Source organism: Siniperca chuatsi, linkage group LG1 (genome assembly GCF_020085105.1).
Source record: "Siniperca chuatsi isolate FFG_IHB_CAS linkage group LG1, ASM2008510v1, whole genome shotgun sequence".
Classification (NCBI taxonomy): Eukaryota; Metazoa; Chordata; class Actinopteri; order Centrarchiformes; family Sinipercidae; genus Siniperca; species Siniperca chuatsi.
The window spans coordinates 5,509,868-5,531,240 of NC_058042.1; the positions used below are offsets into that span (position 1 = coordinate 5,509,868).

General features: G+C 40.0%; 1 protein-coding gene across 3 annotated transcripts in view; it reads left to right on the plus strand.

Moving 5' to 3' along the window:
* The window catches only part of slc6a5 (solute carrier family 6 member 5), a 30,031-nt gene extending 18,577 nt beyond the window's left edge, over nt 1-11,454 (plus strand). For all 3 annotated transcript variants that reach the window (XM_044192136.1, XM_044192143.1, XM_044192128.1), the window contains 5 exons: nt 325-456; nt 848-947; nt 2,758-2,858; nt 4,503-4,670; nt 7,000-11,454. In XM_044192136.1, coding sequence (XP_044048071.1) covers nt 325-456; nt 848-947; nt 2,758-2,858; nt 4,503-4,670; nt 7,000-7,155 — 657 coding nt within the window. In that variant the 3' untranslated portion in view covers nt 7,156-11,454. The remainder of the gene's footprint in view (nt 1-324; nt 457-847; nt 948-2,757; nt 2,859-4,502; nt 4,671-6,999) is intronic.
* Nucleotides 11,455-21,373: the final 9,919 nt, after the last annotated feature.

Below are 21,373 nucleotides of genomic sequence, written 5' to 3' on the forward strand. Positions count from 1 at the left end.
CTGCTGCAAATTGGCCTGATTGGATAATTTTCAGAACTTCTGTACAGCTAATCAGGATCTGCTGTGACATGTTTTTTAGAGTTAGCCTGAAACTGCCTTTAAATCAGATTTTTATTTATTTTTTTGATAACCAGAAAGTTAAACAGAATTTAATTTAATTCATGGTATTTTTCAGGCAAAATCAAATTCGAGCAATGTCTCGACGAAACAGCTTTCATAATAAATGTGATTATCCCCTCTTCCCTCCCCTCTCTTGACATTTTTCACTTTTTCTCTGGCTTATTTTCCTTTCTTTCTTCTTCCTCCCAATCATCTTTATCTCAGTTTGCCACCATTGAGACCATCGTAACCTCTGTGTCAGACGAGTTCCCCAAATACTTAAGGAAACACAAACCGCTCTTCACCCTGGTCTGCTGCATCTGTTTCTTCATCCTGGGATTTCCCATGATCACAGAGGTATGACATGGACACAAAAACACACATCTAAGTACACATGCCACACCATGGGGCCACTTGAGCATTCTCCCTGTACCCTGCGACTCTTTCTCTGAATAAAGTCGACAGATTTCTGCATGTAAAGTGAAGTCGCAGCCTTCAGAGGACAGGCTCAGTGAGTGGAACAAGAGAGGCTGAGTCTTATTAAAATCCCCCCAGACAGCTTCAGAGGGCAAAATGCAGCCTAAAGTAGAATTCAGACATGTCATTTCTTATGATCCAGTACAAGCCAGTGTGAAAGTTATGACCATGGACAAGTCAGAGGTGGAAAAAAGTGAGGGAGGAGGGGAGGGGTGTCATTGTAAGTTGTAGCCTTGAATCCTTTTTGTAATATTTTGTTTGTTTGTGACAGAGTGGGATGTTCATGCTGCAGTTGGTGGACACATTCGCAGCCTCCTACTCTTTGGTCATCATTGCTATCTTCGAGCTGGTGGGGATTTCCTACCTCTATGGTGAGTACGGCTGATCCTGTTTTATCTCATGACCTTTGACCAACAAGACTGAAAGTCTGTAGTGCTGCTAGTGGCCACTAGAGGCTGTAATGTTAGCAACATCCCACAATATGAAAATTAACAAACAACATACTGACAATTTTGTTCTTGTAGGAGTCCTGAGGGTGACATTAGAGGGAAGGTCATGAGGTTACCAAAATCAAAAGGCTTATGAGTAACTTAACACCAGGCTGAAATGTTTCACTGCCCTTTCTGGTTGAAACTTTCAAGCCTTTTTCACCTCTGATCACACCCTGCATCACTGATAGACGTGGTCAGGAGTGTGCTTTCTTGCACCTGTAACCATACCCAACAGTGATATCACAGCGTCCTGGAGTACACCTGTCCATCACTGCAGCAAGTGAGAAGTTAAACCACTGGAGGTCAGCAAAGACAAGATTGTCAGGGGCTGTTAAGTTACTCTTTATTTCTCTGAGGAGCACGTCCCCACAATACATCTTAGTTTGTCAGATGTATTGTGGGCATGATGTGGACACTTCAGGAAATATCACCTTCAACTTCATTATTATCCCAAAAGAAAGAAAACCAAGCTTAAACACATACAGTTAATGACAGGAATGCAGCGATTGCAGAAACAATGCACAGTCAAAAACATAAAAGTAATATAAAAGCATTTATTTTTACGTGCTCCTGAAATTCGTCCAGTTGACAAGGTGTGGGGCATCAAGGTTTATATACCCTGACTTAGTCTCATGAAGGGGGTCAGGCTCCAAAAACACTGGATCCTACATCTCCTATTTGTAGCTCAATAGCATCTTTTGTTAGACCCTTGATGCCTGGTAAATGCCTGTGTCTTTCAAACTCCACACCCTCAGTTTGTGACTCAGGCCTTCTGTTAAAATTTTGTGGTCTTCAAGCCCAAAACCGAGACACCAGAGTAATTTTCTCAGACTTGACTAAGCACCCCCAGAGCTCCAGAAAACACAGGCTGCATAGTCCTCCCTATGACTGGTGAACTGCCTTTGGCAGAGTGACCCTTTAATGATGAGAGTTTTAGTGTCCCATGAGGCTTTGAATGCTGTTTTGGAGGCTTTTTTATTCCGAAATAAAAACTGGATGAAACTATACGAAAATTGGTAAAATCTAAAGATCTTTGACTTGCATGTCAGCTCATTAAACCAGCTGCTGCAGCTTCGATACAAAAATATCTGAAACACCTAACTGTTTGAACAGAACAGTCAAAATGACTGGTTTTGGTATCATAACTTTGTCTATGTGTAAAAGAGGCTGATCATCCAGAAGTCCTTCATGTTGGACAGTATTTCTCACTTCCCTTTCTCTGCTGTGTACAAAATGTTATTCCAGCCACGACCACTAGGTGTCGCTGTTGTAATGTACTGTGAGTCACACACACACAGGCAGAGAGCTCAGGTGTATGTGTCAGAAGGCTGTTACCAAGGAGCAAAGCAAAAGTCTCTCCTCCAGTTTGTCAGAGCATCAGTACAGGTGACATATTGAAATGATTGTGTGACTCTGCCTCTTCATGTCACTCACTGTTATCTGTCAATAAAGTCAGAGGAATGAAGCCATCTGCTCCCTTGCTTTTTCTCAGGGACAACAGAAACTCTGTCTCTCTCACAGACACACACACACACACACACACACACAGTCATAAGGATGGATTGAATTTGCTGGTCCTTTTTTTAAGGGACGTTATTAAACCCAGGTCACTGTCTGTGTCTGCTCTTTCTCACTTTCTCCCATTTCTCTTCTTTTATTTTATTTCTCTTCTTTTTTTTTTTCTCTGCAGGTCTGCAGAGGTTTTGCGAGGACATTGAAATGATGATTGGTTTCCAGCCAAACCGATTCTGGAGAATCTGCTGGGCCTTTGTGACTCCAACAATTCTGACGGTATGTTTGTATTCTCTCACACACACACTCACACAGACACACTGACATGTGCAGCTTAAAATGTTTCCATTTCCACTGACGCCTTTCAAGTTCATTGATTTGCAATTGGAAAGGAACAGCGGAGAAATTGTTCCTGTTACACGGAAATCGAAAATTATTTCTTCCTTCTAATTCCTGTCATGTCACCAAGTCTCAAGTTGTTTGTGTTTTTCAAAATAGTAACTGCAATATAGTTGGTGTGACATCAGTTCTGCCGCTGTTACATTTATTTCCAGAGAACACATGTTCTGTAAAATGGCCACTTATGTGTCATATGCTGTGTAGCAGAAGCAATGCACAGGGTTTTACCAGAATGTCAGTGTTGGACACTGGCCAGCATTAATGTTAGTAACTGTAATGGAAACCACTGTAGCTCCAAAGCATAGGTGACAATGACAAATAGAGCAGCAGTCAAGCCGGCCGGTCATCTTGCTGCTCTCAAGGGAGATCAGATTTCCTCGGGGAGCTCATTGATGCACAACCCCAGGCTAATTTATTTCTGTCTGCCTTCTTTTTTTCTGTTTGTTTTCCTTTTCTTTGTCTTATTCTAATCATTCTCAGCCAAATGCTGTAGATAGGAGGTAGAATTTGTTCAACTCTGTCCATTTTTTGTACTCACTGCTCATATAGTAAAAAGAATCACTATCATCCATCTTCTTCTTTATATGGAACAGTGAACACAGCTTTAGCTATGTGTCCTAAGTTCAGCACAGTTAATTGGGAAGAAATCTACTGTACAGTCCTTGTTTAATGCAGAAAAGTATTACACAGTTCAGCAACATGAGGGTACAGCAGTCACAAAACTGTAAGATTTACAGTTGTTTTTATTCTTACCAATGAGGATTTGCATCTGAAGGACGCAGAAAAGGCAAGTCATTTCGTAATAAATTACTTTTGAAGTAATCACTCAAGTATGCTTTCATAGTTTAGCATTACTCTCATTACTCATTAGCTCTGGATGAACTGTAGAGTGATTTGTTTCCCCGAAGGATTTGGGGTTTTTCTGCCATTATTTGTATTGAACTCCAGTAAGATTTAACTGTGTGTCCAGTACCTATAGTACATACTACATGATCAGTAAGTATTATATAGTATAGAGATAACCTTCACAAATTTAAAAGGCAATATATGATGGTTGGATTCCAGAACAAATGTACAAATAGCAACAACTATAAAACCTGTAATAGATTTGCAGGTTGTGTTGCAAACTTACAGCACAACATGCACAAATTTTGCTCTTTAGCTGTACGGGTTGTTTTATACATTTGCCTTGTAAGTCAAGTTACAGCCTCCCACACCCCATCATTAGAACATTGTTTACTCTAAACTACAGTGTCCTCTTGCAGCAGGAAAAACATTCTGCAGGTAATGAACTACTCCTTTAGAAAAAAAATTCTGTGAAAATTGCAAACACAACTACACTTGGCAGTTTTTATACCTGTGGAGTTGACCAGTACAATCACAGCCTTATACTTGTGGCCACTGAGCAGCATCACTGGATCAGAAGCTGAAGTGACTTGCTCAAGGACACTGTGGTAGTTCTTGAAGGTAAGAGAGCAGGCATCTCATTTAACATACATTACCTGGATTGCCTGGTCTGTGCAGGGCATCCTGGGACTAAGTCTGTACCAGTGGAAGGTGATGACGTATGAGGACTACACCTACCCCACTTGGTCTATGGTTATGGGCTGGCTCATGGTCATCTGCTCCGTCATCTGGATCCCCATCATGTTCGTCATTAAAATGTACCTCGCCCCCGGCACCTTCATTGAGGTAATAACTGAGACAAAGCCGTGACGAGATATTGTCACGTATGTTTTGTTTTTGTCTGCTTCGCACACACACACTGTCCCACACGCTCTCTCACACACACACTGTCGGAAAAATCCATAGTCTCATCCTTTGCTCATTAGCAGGGAGAGACGGGCTGCTGGCTTGGATATTCGTTTGGATATTTTTTGGGAAGTCCAACGGGTCCCTTTCAAATACTCAGATAAATGGATGATGATGATCGTGGCTTTCTCTCCTAACGTCTCTGTTCCCTCAGAAGCTCTGACAGCAGCCTCAATCACAGACCATTCTCCAACTTTACACTTTAATTTCTTTTCTGTGTTTGACTGTAATAAATTCATAATCATCTTAGTTTTTACTCATACGTTAGGGTGATATTGTCTGGTACTGCTGCAAAACATCTTCAAAGGCCCCACAGGTTTTGATGATGTTTTACAAGCAAAAGGAGTAGCCCAATAACTTTCTTTGCAGTTTCTTAATTTGATGTTTTGACTGATTTTTAGAAAAGGCATCAAATTAGTCTTTACATCATCTCAGGGTCACAAGAGTAGACATTACCCATTATGGGGAATGAACTTATCAAACAGGACCAAAAAGAACCACAAACAGGAGGAGTGAAGTTCTCAGTAATAAACGAAATATAAGCAGGCATACAGTGCACCTGGAAAGTATTCACAGCGCTTCACTTTTTCCACATTTTATGTTACAGCCTTATTCCAAAATGGATTAAATTCATTATTTTCCTCAAAATCCTACAAACAATACCTCATAATGACAATGTGAAAGAAGTTTGTTTGCAAATTTATTAAAAATAAAAAACGAAAAAAATCACATGTACAAAAGTATTCACAGCCTTTGCCATGACACTCAAAATTAAGCTCAGGTGCATCCTGTTTCCACTGATCATACTTGAGATGTTTCTACAACTTGGACTGGAGTCCACTTTTGGTATATTCAGTTGATTGGACATGATTTGGAAAAGCACACACCTGTCTATATAAAGTCCCACAGTTAACAGTGCATGTCAGAGCACAAACCAAGCCATGAAGTCCAAGGAATTGTCTGTAGACCTCCGAGACAGGATTGTATCGAGGCACAGATCTGGGGAAGGGTACAGAAACATTTCTGCAGCATTGAAGATCCCAATGAGCACAGTGGCCTCCATCATCCGTAAATGGAAGAAGTTTGGAACCACCAGGACTCTTCCTAGAGCTGGCCGCCCGGCCAAACTGAGCGATCGGGGGGAAGGGCCTTAGTCAGGGAGGTGACCAAGAACCCGATGGTCACTCTGACAGAGCTCCAGCGTTTCTCTGTGGAAAGAGGAGAATCTTCCAGAAGAACAACCATCTCTGCAGCACTCCACCAATCAGGCCTGTATGGTAGAGGGGCTAGATGGAACCCACTCCTCAGTAAAAGGCACATGACAGCCCGCCTGGAGTTTGCCAAAAGGCACCTGAAGGACTCTCAGTCCATGAGAAACAAAATTCTCTGGTCTGATGAAAAGAAAAGATTGAACTCCTGAATTGCAAGCGTCATGTCTGGAGGACACCAGGCACCGCTCATCACCTGGCCAATACCATCCATGCAGCTAGGTGGTGGCATCATCATGCTGTGGGGATGTTTTTCAGCAGCAGGAACTGGGAGACTAGTCTGGATCGAGGGAAAGATGAATGCAGCAATGTACAGAGACATCCCTGATGAAAACCTGCTCCAGAGTGCTCTGGACCTCAGACTGGGGCGAAGGTTCATTTTCCAACAGGACAACGACCCTAAGCACACAGCCAAGATAACAGAGTGGCTACGGGACCGCTCTGTGATTGTCCTCGAGTGGCCCAGCCAGAGCCCAGCCTTGAACCTGATTGAACATCTCTGGAGAAATCTGAAAATGGCTGTGCACCGACGCTCCCCATCCAACCTGATGGAGCTTGAGAGGTCCTGCAAAGAAGAATGGGAGAAACTACTTAAAAATAGGTGTGCCAAGCTTGTAGCATCATACTCAAGACTCAGACTACAACTTGAGGCTGTAATTGGTGCCAAAGGTGCTTCAACAAAGTATTGTTTCATCCACTCTATCATATATTGTTTGAACTTCCCTTTTGCATCCCTTTTCTTCAGTTCAGATGACTCCTAGTGGTAGTATCAAAAAATATATTGTGGCATGCACACCGCTAAAAATTCTACACATAGGCGCTTTAACAAGGAAGCTACTGTTAGAGAAAACAATTCTGTGCCCCATCTCCCACTGTAGATATGAGTTGATGTAAATGCTCTGCTTGTATAAACCCGCTGTGTGTTGCCTCTCCTCTTGTAGCGTCTGAAGCTGGTCTGCTCCCCTCAGCCTGACTGGGGTCCTTTCCTGATGAAGCACCGTGGAGAACGCTACAAGAACATGATGGACCCTCTGGGAACCAACTCCCTGGGCCTCAAACTGCCCCCCAAGGACTTCCAGCTCGGCTCCTACCAGTAGCAGCCGCCCTGGCAGCACCGCACACACCACCTCCAACCCCTGCAGGGGGGCACCGGGAGGGGGGCGACCTCCACCTCTTCTTCTCCCTTTCACCTCTCTCTCTTTCTGCTGTCTGTACTTCACCCTCTTTGCTCCCTGTCTTCCTTCCTGTATCGTGGATGTGGAAACAGTCTCCCTTTCCTCTTCCTTCTCTTCTTCTTTACCATGTCCTCTCTTCTGTCAGGGAGGAGTGGCTGCCCAGGTGGAGTCTACTCCACTGCTGCTTTGTACTCGGTTAATGGGCTATCATTGCCTCCCACACATGACCACTGATTACTCCAGAACCCTTCCCAGGGATCTTTATTCCAAGAGAAAAATTGTGTCATAAAATGACACAGCTCAGACTGCACTTGCAATATTAGACTCACTGTAGCTGCTCCCTATGGAGTCATGTGTGTATGTTTGTGTGTGTGTGTGTGCCATCATATTTGTGTGTAGAGATAATGAATCATCTTGGTGCAAGCAGACACAGGGAAACAAAAAGAAAATTGAGCGACAGAGAAACAACAGTTCAACAAGCTCGACGGGGATCTGTGTTTTGTTCCATCTGTGTACAAAATTCCATCGGCAATACAAATAATATCAACTGCCTTGAGAAAAAAAAATAAAATAAACACAGTATGCACTGTTTCACATTTTGTTCCTATCCAGCAGTATAGATGTATATTCACACTAGCTATTGCTCAGTTGCTCTTGCTTTGTTAAAAATAGATTACAAGATCTGCAATTTGTGCCTCCTACGTCCCAGTAGAGTAGCGAATGCATCCTGATTACCACTTTAAGTAGATACACTTTGGCCTGGATGACTCTGCAGTATGATAGAAGCTTGGGTCTATTTTTCTCTCTGAATCTGAGGGACCATTTGTGATACCCTCTCTCTTTGACTATTTATTAAGACGTATTCCTGTTCTCCTCTATTGTATTATCCTAGAATGTAAAGTAGCACATTCCTAACGTAGGAAACCACTAGAGTAGTCTATCCTTCCTTTAGTAGGTGATAATGTGGCCATTTAACCTTTTCAAGTCTCGACAGTCACTCTGTGCATATATTTTAGACAGTGTATTTATCGCTGTATGTGTTGTGAACTTGTCAAGCCATCTGTGAAAACCATCTTTACAATGTAAATCACATCAGCAGAGTAACAGTATGAAATATATATATATATATATATATATATATATATATATATATATATATATACACACACACACACATACATACATATACAGTAATATGTATAGCCTCCAGCAGAGGAGAGAGCTGGCAAGACAGATTGAGAATGTGTGTGTGTGTGTGTTCATGTCTCTGAACCCCATGTTTCCTCTTGCTAGCTGTGTAATATCTTGTACAAAGTGTACACTTCTTTAAAAAAAATCTTCCAGTAGTAAGTGTGTGTGTGTGTTGTCGCGTCCTCACAATGTTAGGAGCAGCTGCTATGTGTGAGTAGATGAAGATTAGACTAGAAAATGGCCTCCTTCTTTCCTGGAAGTGTACTTTGTCTCTTGTTGTTTGTGGTAGACCTCCAGAGACCTCTTTGCCATTTCAGACTTATGCCTCTTGCTTCTCTGTGTGTCCTCGTGAAAACAGGGTCTCAGGTATACTCAATTCCATCAGACTACTCCAGTAGCTGTAGGAATAATAGCATTCAGTGCATAGGAAACAGAGAATAGAGCCATCCTAATGATAAACTATATTGGAAGCTGTCTGGAAGTGTGTGGCAAAGGATCAGAATCAAAATACTTCCTGATGACCTCAATGCAGTATAACTTTTCACTGCTTTATGCTTGCTGTTGCTTAAATGCGCCTTGTGATGATTATACAGGACATACGAGTGACTTAACCTGTTTTGACCAACTGTGTGCAGTGCTAAATCAAGCATCTTGCTTTGCTTTTCATTATGTTTATAACAAAGTAAGACGGAAAACAATAATTAGTTAAGTTTAATTAAAAATATATATAATTTCGAATACCTTGTAATCAACTTGAAATTTAATTGGCTCTTTAGCCAGTTTGTTGACCCTCAACACACTGATCAGTTTTATTTGCATATGCAGAAAATTAAACTCTTTAAGCGACTTTCGCCTTGCTCACACTGTGGTCCATCAGAAGCAGTCAAATCACTGTAATATAGAACATGTATCCCTTTACGTTGTGCTGTTAAGACATCAGCAGTAAAAAATGTGCTACTATAAGAGTGTTTCTCTTAAAAGGCGTAAAAGTCATCGCCAGATGTAACACCACAGCAGCCTGAAGGAACAGTCAGTTGCAGATCAGCAGGCGTCCAATTGGCTTTGCAGCCTCTTTAAATGTGAAATGATAGGCAGCCAACATTTAGTTCATGTGCTGCCAACCAATTACCAAAAAGTAACACCATGTATCCACTCAGAAGCAAATTAGTCCTTTCCATGCCTTGACCAGTTGGATATGCATTTTCATGTTGACACAAGTCCTGATTGGTTTTATTATGCTTTTATCACTGCAGGTGTTTACTTGTTGAGTGGCTTAAGTGTTTTAAATGGAGGCTGCAGGTATGGATACAATAACAGTTTCTCAGAGGTTTAAGGGTCTCCCTAACTATTTCTTTAAGCCATGTCTTTTCATAATCTTCACATAAAAATAGCATAGATATGATTTAAGAGGTTGTACGGTTTGAAAACAAAACATAATCAATTAATCAGCACAAAAGCCCTGTTGTTAAATAACTTGCTTGCTCCACAGTGTTGCTTTTGTTAAGACTTAGTGCATTTGGCTCTATTTGTTCAAACATAATAATAATGTATGTCTGTGTATGCTTGTGTGTGTACTTGTCCGTGTAGTTTTATTGAACGCCACTTAACTGTCAATCCAGTGTTTGCATGGCCAGTCTCAGAGTAGATAGCTGAAAAAAGCAGAGGAGATTTACAGGACTCTTTTTTCCTAGGATGCCTCGGCCTGATGCTCCTCTTTCTCTTCTCTGATGCACAATTAGACCACTAATTGTGAACTTGAGCTGGGTAAAACAAACCTTTAAAACTGGTTTTCCCCAGAAAATTCAATCCTATGGCAACCGCTCACTTGAGAGCAGGGGTGGCCGAAGAAGCAGGTTGGCATTTTAAATCATGTGTTGGATGTAGTGGACAGTATGCTCTTTGTAGTAGGACTTGAATGATAAAAGCCTTTTATGCCCTGAGATAGATTGTAATTATTTCCTTTAGGGCCACAGCTAACTAACTATAAGTTTGTGCTTTGTGTCTCTCTGCTTCCATTTCTACTGGGCTTCTCTGCATTTGTTTTGAGAAAAAATTGGCTTAGCGTTCAGTTAAAACCACATTGCTTCATAAAATATAACACTGAAGAGCTTGCATGTGCAGTTTGTGTTGCTGTAACTCAATGTCCATGTATAGTAATCCTTGTCTTTCTCTCTCTCAATAGTATAAGTCTGTGCATGTTTACTTTAGGGAGCTTTTTGTTCTACATAATGTTAAGAAACAGAGGGTTGCTGTTGTTGTTCTTACAAGAGAAGGAAAAAGAAAAAACCCAGAAAAAGTAACTGTCAATTTGCTTTGCCTGCAAGTCAACTTTGGGCAGTATAGGTAACCAAAGAAAGATTACTTTAACTAGGGTTGTAGTGAAAACAAACTTTAGAAGAAAAAAGGAATGTGTCATCTGCATAAAGGAGGTTGAGATACTGCCATTCATATCCCATGTAGTGTTCCTCGATGTTTGCCAATACGTTACAAAACATCTTCAGGTAACCATTGGCCTTATAGATGTCCTCTAATGGTATATTATTGTATGTATTTCAAAAATAACACCACAAAATAGCTTATCGTCTGTCATATGGTACCAGTATTCCTATTGTTACGTCTGTTGTGTCTTTTTGGCACTTTATTGTCTGACCTATGAATGCATAGGTTAAATTTCTAATTACTTGAGTAATGTCATATATTTCTGTGTGTTCTATGTGAGGTACTGCTGCCTATGGATATAGATATGTGCCTCCAACAGCCCATGACATCATTTGATTTGAAAATAGAGAGTAGATATATAACAAATATGTTTTAAAATCAGTGTAAGATGTAAAAAAAGAAAATATATATCATATATGTGAAATGCATTTATTTATTTTCAATGTCACCAATCTTTGAGGCCCTACCTCAGATTTTGTATTTATGTATAGAAATGCAATTGGATTATAGTATCTTTGCCAATAATAATATATCGCTATTATATCATGAAATGTATAACCTATGAATCAATAAATAAATGTTATTGTTTTCTTTGTTGTCACTGGCTTCTTTTAGACAGCCCCCCTGCTGTGCAAGTGGAGCTATAAACAATCACGACAAGGAAATTAGGTTAAGACAATAAGTCCCCTCTGTGACCTGTCAATCAACTTTTATATTCAGCCGCTAAATAACTGAAAGCATCATACAGTGTGAAAATGTTACATACTGTTTGTTGTTTACAGGAAAATCATGATCAAAGAGGAGGAGATTGAAAGAAAATGACGATTTGAATGCTCCTGCAGGCATGTTGTTTGTTGGTACATACCATGAGCTGCTGAACACCACTGATTGTGGCAGACAAGCTTGCCTATTTTATGCCGAAATAATTAGCAATTTAAATTCATTTGCACGCAGAATACTGGTTAGTACAATATATCATGCACACCAGTAAGAAGTCTCTTAACAATGCCAGGAGGCAGAAAGACTGTAGACATTTATTGAATTCAATGGCTCAATGCATCAAGGCTTATTGATTTGTTATGAAAGACAGGGAAATAATACGTGAGTGGAACTGATTTGTAAAATACATTAATAATTCTACATATAATAATATAATTCAGTATTGTCAACATTGATATTTTCATAAACACTGGGTATTTAGTAGCAAAAAGGATTTTTAATTGCATGTTTAATAGTTTTTTTGGATCAAAATAATTTTAAACACACACTCACATTGATTGTGCATCATTTAAAACAAGACTAAAAGCCGCACTAGCAGCTCTGTGAAGCTGTACTTAGGTAAAAAGGTGGTTTGAGGCAAATGCTAACATGCTGATGTTTAACAGGTAATATTTACCAGACAGACCGTTTCCATACAGCCATGCTACTAACTTGGCTAAAATATCACATACTTTTAAAAGATAATTTCTGAATCAGCATATTGTGTTTTAAAGTACATACAATCCAGAAATGTGAACAGCTTCTTACCAAATCCATTGTAACCAACAGCTTAAGTAAAGTATACCCTCAGCCATATTGGAGGAGCTGATCAATGAAGTCACCTTGTTTAGTCTTTGGTTGAAATAAAAACCTGCAAACTCCCGCTATGGCACATCAGCCTGTGTAAAGGAATAGCTCACAGTGAAAAGAGAATGACCACAGCTCACACCCATGTCAGTCAACACTCTGAACACACTAAGAGTTAACCGTCATAGTTTCACTTCACCTTTCTCTCAAATTGTTGAGGTAAACAGGGTGACTGCTCGTTTTACTGCTCATACATCTAAATCAAATTGTCTATGTCTGGACTGCAGCATCAAAAGTGTAGCATCAAACAGAAAAATTCCAATATTTACCTCATTATCTTTGGCGTTCTCCTCCCTGACAATACTTTGTTTCAGAAATATTCAACAGTCACCCTACAGGAGCAAAGAGACTTCCTCAGAGCGGGAGGAGAACCTCGGAATTAAAGAGGTATATGTGGGACTTCTGCACCCACAGTACAAAACACTTTGATTATGCTGCATGAATATTATCCATCTCATTATCTGTTGATAGTTTGCACTTTTGACAGATTTTAGCTACTGTAGCTTATTCTGCAAAGAGGTATTCATTCTGAGTAGCTAGATGAGCCTCATGAATTTACACCCAAAATACCTCCAGCTCCTTCCACTTCAGCTGCAATTATTATCGACTGTTTGACAGTCTACCCATAGGATGAACAATTAAAGTACTGAAGAATTTTAGCCAAAAGTCAAAAAAGCTACAAATCTGAAATACGGAAATTACATAGAGTTCTGTTATTTACTTAAATTTGCAGTGTAAATTTTGCTTTACTCTCCAAGGGGATATTCACACAAGATTCAGAAAACAGAAAACCTGTGCAATTATTACAAACCAGAGGGGAAATTCTTTTTGTTTCAAGATATAGCATCATTTACCGTCTGTTGAAAGCACTTAGACCTGAAAGTTTTGTTGAGGAAAAGTGCTGCCATCTGTACTGTCAGCTCTGTCCAACTCTTCTCAACTTGCTAATGTAAGATCAAAGATCTCTGCGAGAGGGAAAAATAAAGTTTGATGTGTTCAAGAACACTTTGTCTCCTTTTTGCAGGTGGTGACATTCATACATTTATCATTCTGACCGCGGCAGTGTCGCTTGCTCTCCACCCGACAGCCTGTTTGTTTACTTCACCATCAGTTAAAAGTTGCCTGGCCCCCGGCTTGAAGACACAAGACCAGCTCACAGTTTTCTGCCTGTATTCAGCTGACAAGGAAATCCTTCGTGATTTATCTCAGCTGATGAAAGCTAATGAGATAAGAGAGGAAGTGAGCTGACCTTGAGGAGCAGAAAACTTCACAACTACATTAGCAAAATATAATTTTTTGCTTTTAAATTCTGTGTTACAATGACAAATAAGAATGCTGTTGACACCAACATAATAACATGAGTAAAGGGTATCTGTTTTTCCTGCCTCTCATTGTGAACTCTCATAACCCAACATGGTAAATTAGTAAAAATAAAAAAATAGGAAATTTGATTATTAAAGGCATCTTATTCATCCCCTACCACTGTTGCAGAGAGTGCTTATCTATGTACTCTTTTATTTATTTGTGTATTTATTTGACCTCCTAAACATATGAGCTCTGTAATTAAATAGCAATGAGTTAGAGAATGCTGCCCTGTCCAAACACATTTTAAAGCCAGTGTTGAGTTAATTGTTTCTCCTTGACTCGAGGGCATCATTCATGAGAGACACTCAACATTGCTTTAACATTGCTTTAATTCGTACCACTGTCAGATTCAGCAACAGACACACAAACATTTCCCCCCCTTTCTTTCTTTTATTCAGCTGTTTGAGTTGCAAACCTTAGTGGATTGTATCGTCACGCTTATAGTCCAAATCATATTACATTTTTGAAAGTTTGTAGTCAGTTTAACTCTTGGTTAGTTATGTTTGAGTAAGAATTATTATCCGGTAAGGCAGCATGAAGCAGAAGTAGCACTCTTGCGATAATATATACATAATAATGCTTTAACATACATTGCACACTGATGTAGAACAGTGCTTAAAGGAGCTATATGTAAGAACTGGCCACCTGTCGAATTCATACTCCAAACAAATTGGGGGCAGCATATCACCAGAAAGTTGTGGTGTCCACCCCTATCGTAAGAAATAGGGAAATGCACAGTCCCTCCCATAGGTCTTTCTTTCTTTCAACAAACAGCAAACTTAGCAAATATAACACTGTCAGTAATGTTATACAATTAGCTACCTTTATAGGCTATCGCTAAATAGCCAACTGTAGCATTAATAGCTGTTTACTTACCAGTCTGCCGCCGAATGTGGTTTCTTGCCCCTCGGGCAGCGTTACTTCTTCATCCTCTCATGTTGGACTGAGGGCAGACTGGACCACAGTGACTCACTATTGCCTCTTGAGGTACAAAGTGGTATTATAAGACAGGGCGGGCCGGGGCTAGCTGGTTAGCATGCTAACTTCAGTAGATTTCTCTGCAACACAATGCACAGACGTCTTTGACATAACGTCACAACCATTACTTCTTCATGTTTATAATTTTAGTTAATATTTGAATGTTTTAAACTAAAATTCTTACAAATAGCTCCTTTAAACTGTTGAGTGGATTTGTGTGTGAGGTGTCCTGTTATACAATGTTATACAATATACAATTTTAACCTGCTAGCCAACTAAAAATAGTATGCCATAGCATAAACACAGTAGCCTACTTTATACCGGCGTAAATGTACTGTTTTTGGCCACATGGGGGCAGTGCAACAAGCTGTAAACACAACATTATGACAAACATGTTAGCAAACAGTGGCTTATTTCAAACAGACATGAAGCAACATTAGCATTCAGCATGTGTTTCTGTCGACCTGATGAATGTAAGTCCAATATTAACTCTCCTTTAAGCTCTGTTTTGGTCTCCACCGACTCCTGGGAGAAATATCTGTCTCTTTAAGGCTGCTAAATGCACTCATATACAGTATGTTTTATGCACTATCTAGTCGCTGACTTTGGTTTTTAGGGCTTTTAAGCTGGAAACAATTGCTTGGTGCTGCTGGAAATTACGGTGATGAGAGCAGTGAGAGTCAACCAAAACAGTAATGTTGCAGGCTAGAAAACCAAAACAATGAGCTGAAATATGATAACATGCTCCATAAAGCTGAGGGGAACTGCGGGAACTGCTAAGGGAAAAGTTAGGTGATAATAGTAGGTTTGTCCATGTTCACATTACATTACATGTAGTCATCAGACCCATTGTTAATATATAAATATTACTTATAGCAGCTGAACACCAGAGCCAGCCGGCTCTGTGCTCAGCCCCCTTTTGTTCATCCTGTACATCCACTACTGCAACCTCCAACATGGAGAGAACTCTGTTGTGAAGTTTGCGGACAACACCACCACCATCAGCCAGATTACAAACAACGATGAAACTTCATATTGGGGAGAAATTAACAATCTTGCAGGGTGGTGCACAGAGAACAATCTACTACTCAACGTCAGCAAAACCAAGGAGCTCATTGTTAATTTTAGAAAAAAGGAGGGGAAGACGCACACCCCTGTCTACATCAGTTGAGCTGAGGTGTAGCGGGTGAACGGTTTTAGGTTCCTGGGAATCAGCATCACAGAGGACCTGTCATGGACATCACACATATCCATCCTGGTAAAGAAGGCTCAGCAACTTCTTAAGGAAACTTAAGAAGGTAAAATTCCTGTGCCAAGTTCTTGTTAACTTTTATAGAGGAGCAATAGAAAGCATCCTGACTAGAAACATAACAAACCGGCATGGGATGTGCACAGTCCAGGACAAGAGGGCTCTGCAGCGGGTGATTAAAACTGCCCAGAACATCATTGGTATCCATCAACCGAGCGTCGAGCATGATATTGGTGAGGTGCCTGCACAGAGCCCAAAGACAATACCCACCCTGGACACAGCCTGTACCCTGTTCACCCAGCTGCTGTCTGGCAAGAGAAATATCTGTCTCTTTTGCTAATTCCCTACCAATGGGCAGCACAGAGGCACTCATCATGGCTGCACAGGAGCAGGCCCTGAGCACCAGAGCGATAGAGGCCCAGATCTACCAGACATGCTGGCATCTCCAAAGGTGGTAGAGAACGACCGAGCCAAGATTCAGCACTTCCAGATTCAGACTGAGAGAATGGTAATGGCAAACCAACCATGGTGGTTGACAAACAGCAGAGGAAAGCTGTTGTGGTTGACATGGCAATACCAAGTGATGGCAACATCAGGAAAAAGGAACATGAGAAATACCAAGGGCTCAGAGAAGAGCTGGAGAAGGCTTGGAAGGTGAAGGCAACAGTGGTGCCCGTGGTCATCGGAGCACTCGGCGCAGTGACCCCCAAACTGGAAGATCCCTGGAAGAACACCAGACATCTCGGTCCAGAAAAGTGCAGTACTAGGAACAGCAAAGATACTGCGCAGAACCCTCAAGCTCCCAGGCCTCTGGTAGAGGACCCAAGCTCGAAGGATGAATTTAGTTTTTTTATACACATACAGTATATGTATGTATATACGTAACTGTACAGCCTCGTAAATATAATTTAGTTTTCAGTTTTATTTCTTCATTTAGTACTACTTTTATATACTTTGTTCTATTATATTGCCTATTTTATTGTTTTATTCTATTCTAATTTTAAATATTTGAATATTTGTTTATACATTTTCTTTGTGTGTAGCATGGAGGGGGCTACAACTGCATTTCATTGTGCAATCCTGTATTGTATAAAGGAAGGAATCTACATTGAGACATTCCATCTTGTTGGGTTTAGAGAACTCCTGTTAACACCACAGAACAGCAGACATCCTTTGTAAAAACTCACCACATGCTCACCCATCTTTTCTTGCATAATCATTGTATTCGTTCTATTAACTTGACTGATATACTGTACATCGGATGGAAATGACTGTTCTGCCTATAGAAACAGAGTGCAGGATGAGTTTGTGTATTATTGCTGTTCATCTCACAGAACTATATTTTTCCTCTCTCACTCACATGTCAGTCACAGAAAATGATTTCCTGTTATTGTCCCTCAACCTTTTGGCATCCTGTTAATGTCTTCTCCCTGCACTCCAAAAATGGATTAAAAGTTTCTCACAAAATGACTGCTGAATACTTTGTTGTCTTATTACAAATATTTGAATCTTCATTAGTAACTACCAGCAAATACATTTCCCAAGGATCAGCTAATAACTTGGCCACATCATAGCTGCTTTCAGCCAGTTAACTTATATGTCTTACAGGGCAGAAGATAGAAGGCATTTGCCTAACTACGCCTTGAGCAGACACTGAGCAACATTAGCATTCATTGATCTCTGTTAAATGTTCCACTTTCTTTGCCAGCTAGTCCCTAACATGAGCAAAAAAGAGGCTAAAAAGCTCAGCAGAGCTGCAGAGTTGGGGGATAATTCTCACTTTACACATAGTTATCCTTTGAGTACATAATAATCAAGGTCTGGAAAAAAGTAATTTTACATTTTACTGCACACATTTGAGAAACTGAGGAAAAAATAAAGCAATCCACTTATTTAAAGGACATCACAGTCTTTGATCTCTGCTTTCTTGCTTTGAAATGTTCACTTCTTCTGCCAGGACATTCTTATTTATACAAAACGTGGTATTTTTCTGAGGTTACCTACTTCTAATGGCAGCCTCCAGCCTCCATCTAATCTACTGTAGGATCACATTATCTAATATGTAGCCCTGCAGATACGATAACCTAAGCTGTGTTTATCCTGCTAAGGGGTAAAAGGCTTTCCTGACATTTGGATACAATGAAAAAGGGCTGTTCTCACTTTTGAAGCTAAAGGCAAAATCAAAGCAAAGACCTGGCCAATCTTGATAGCCTTTTCAAAGGGACAGTGTATTTCAGGGAGGCTGCACTCTGATGTGATCACACAGATACTCACTGCCCCTCTTTTTGTCTCCACCACCCACATAAATATCAGATGTTTTACACTACATGGCCAGAAGTATGTGGACATCAGAACATTGCACCCCAAAACCAGCTGTAACAACCTCCACTCTTCTTGGAAGGCTTTTACACAACCTTTTGGAATCTGGCTGCAGGGATTTTAGCCACAAGTCCTGAGGTTGGACACTGATGTTGGGTGATAAGACCAGGCTTGCATTCGGTGTTCCAGCTCATCCTAAAGGTGTTGGATGGGGTTGAGGTCGGCGTTTTGTGCAGGCCAGTCAAGTTTTTCCACACCAATTTATGAAAACCATTTCTTCAGGAAAGGACATTCCTCAAACTGTTGCCACAAAGATGGAAACACACTATTGTCAGAATCATCACTGTATGCTGTAGCATTAAGATTTTCCTTAATTGGAAAAAAGTTGCATTTAAGTTAGGGAGCAACTGTGAATAGCCTACACCTTACTATGTTTATTGTTATGCACCAAAATACCAAAGCAAATTCCTTATATGTGAAAACCTACTTGGCAATAAACCTGAATATGATTCTGATTCTGAATACAATATGATCCCTTTCTTGAGGCAACAAGTGAGGGTAGGTTGAGAGAAAGTGGGTACAAGAGTAGTAAATAGGAACACTCACAAAATCACAAAATAACTCCAATGAACATCACAAACTGAACAGTGTAAGAGCATCTGACTGTTGATTTTTCTTCTAATATCTGTGAATTGACAGAGGGGGTGTTCAAGTTCAAATACAAGGGGGTTATATTGTGTAGAAGCTGCAGTATAATACAAATGGAAATCACTGCATGACATTTACTTACCGAAAGATGAGTTTGGTAACCACCTGTTTTTTGTAGGCTTTGACTGTGAAAAGATTATACTACTGTTCAACTGATGCCTCATTCAATTAGTGTATCCTCACACACTTGGGAAACAAACTATGAAATTGATGTGGTAAGAGTAAATTGCATAAACAGCCAAAACAACATCATCAAAGGAGCTGGTCTTAAAAAAGTATTTTATTGAACCATGGTCAACTACTTCTCTGTCTCTCAGGGAGCTTTTATTTGTTTCTACACAGCTACAGAGTCTGTTTCTATTTAATATTTCTTTATTATTTACTTAAATTTGGGATATTTTCCTTCTTTTTGTGACTAAATTCTGTGACGGCGTGGTTGTATTTATTGTTCAAAACATTTTTTGTGAACTTTTATTCTGAAATTCCTGTGGTGGGGGTGAAGCATTCTTTAGAGGTGGGTCATCTATGTGTTTAACCCTCATTGGATAACTGATAAAGAGTCAGCCATCTTGTGGTGTATACATAGGCATTGCCTTCACCTCTTCTGTGAAGCACCTAGACAAAGGTCTTGTGTTGAAATGTTTTGGTTGAACAAAGATCAGACTCATCCAGTAACTTGGTTAGTGTTGCCAAGTTTTCTTTCATGTTTGGTTTTCTTGTTATTTGAGGACCTAGTTGACTGGTGAAGTAGTGAGTCTTTCTACATGTCAGCTGCCTGAAGCCAGTCAACAATGTTTTCATCTTCTTGCACCCAGTTTGTAGTCATCTCCAACATTCAGAGGTAATGTAAACCTTAAACTGTTAAAGTTTCTGTGAGGGTAACTTCACCAAGTCTAAGGTAAAAGTGTAATGCTAGCATAGCACTAGTTGTATGCTACAGTTCACAGCAAAACCCCTCCTAGCTCAGCTGTCTCTTAATCAAGATATAATGACCTCTGTCATACTATGAACCCAAAAATCATTTAACTGGGATAATTCAAGTCTAAATAGGATAATATATATATGTTGTATCCAAAGTTGTGATGCTACTTCCGTGTTAGCTGCTATTCCACTAGCTAGCAGCCTCTCTGTGTTTTTGTCGGTATAAAAAGGTGTTCCTGGGGTTCCAATATTCATATTCTAAGATAAATGAGTATCTACAGCTTTGATATATGAACCCTTCAGGATTTTACACAATGATTAATTTGTGAGCATTCAAAATATTACAGCTACCACGAAGTTTTACCAGCGTGGTAGCATGTGTAATACATCACTGTGGTTTCTCCCTTGTCCTTAATATCTGCCGACAGTCTCTTCTAATGTTGTCCTTCAAACTTTGTAGATGTAATCTCTGCAGTCTAAAAAATGTCTTTGCTATTTGCCCTCCATGTCTTGCTATTCTGAAAGCCATGTCTGAACTAGCCACAGTCGCTGACTGGCCTCATTCTGACAAACTGATGGTTTATTCTTTATTCTACATTTTTGGAATTTCTCTCAATCGTCTTACAGTAAACTCAACAATACATAAGCCTAAACGTTTAAGATCAACAGCGTGAAAAACAGCTATTGACCAGAAATGCAGCAGAATTTTCTGTGTTATATTGTTTGTGATTCAGATTTGTGTTTACGTTTAATTTGTTCTTAATCTTTTTTAAATTATTTGAGGTGTACTTACTACGGTTTTGCAGTACCTGCCGGTTCTTTCTGGTACTTCTGTAGTACACTTGACATTGGGAACTGACTACTGCAGGATTAACATTTCTGTTTCAACTGAAAGGTGTATTTTCAGAGTCTGATGAAATAATTTATTAATTTCTGCACTTATTATTGACAAGACCACTCAATGTGACAGTCATGGAAGTGGAGAATTGTGCAGACAGTGAGCTGTAAAGACTGAAACAAGTATTAAAGCTGCATTACATTGTGTTCTGCTGGATTGAAAATAGTGTGACGACTAATGCAGGCAACCAGTTCAACATTTCAAAATACGCTTAGGGCTGACTTCCATCATCCATATTTTGTTACACCTGTGAGCTGCTTAAAGAGACCTAAAGAAAGCAGAGCACCTCAGATATCTAAAAATATGTGTTTGTTACTGATCCTTCTACAAAGCAAGACAGACTGCACCCGCTCTGCCGACGAGAGGATATTACATCTCAAATAGTCTCCTTTAGTAATAAGAACAGTGTGCAGATGTGCCCATCTCTGCATGCAGTGTTTGAGTTA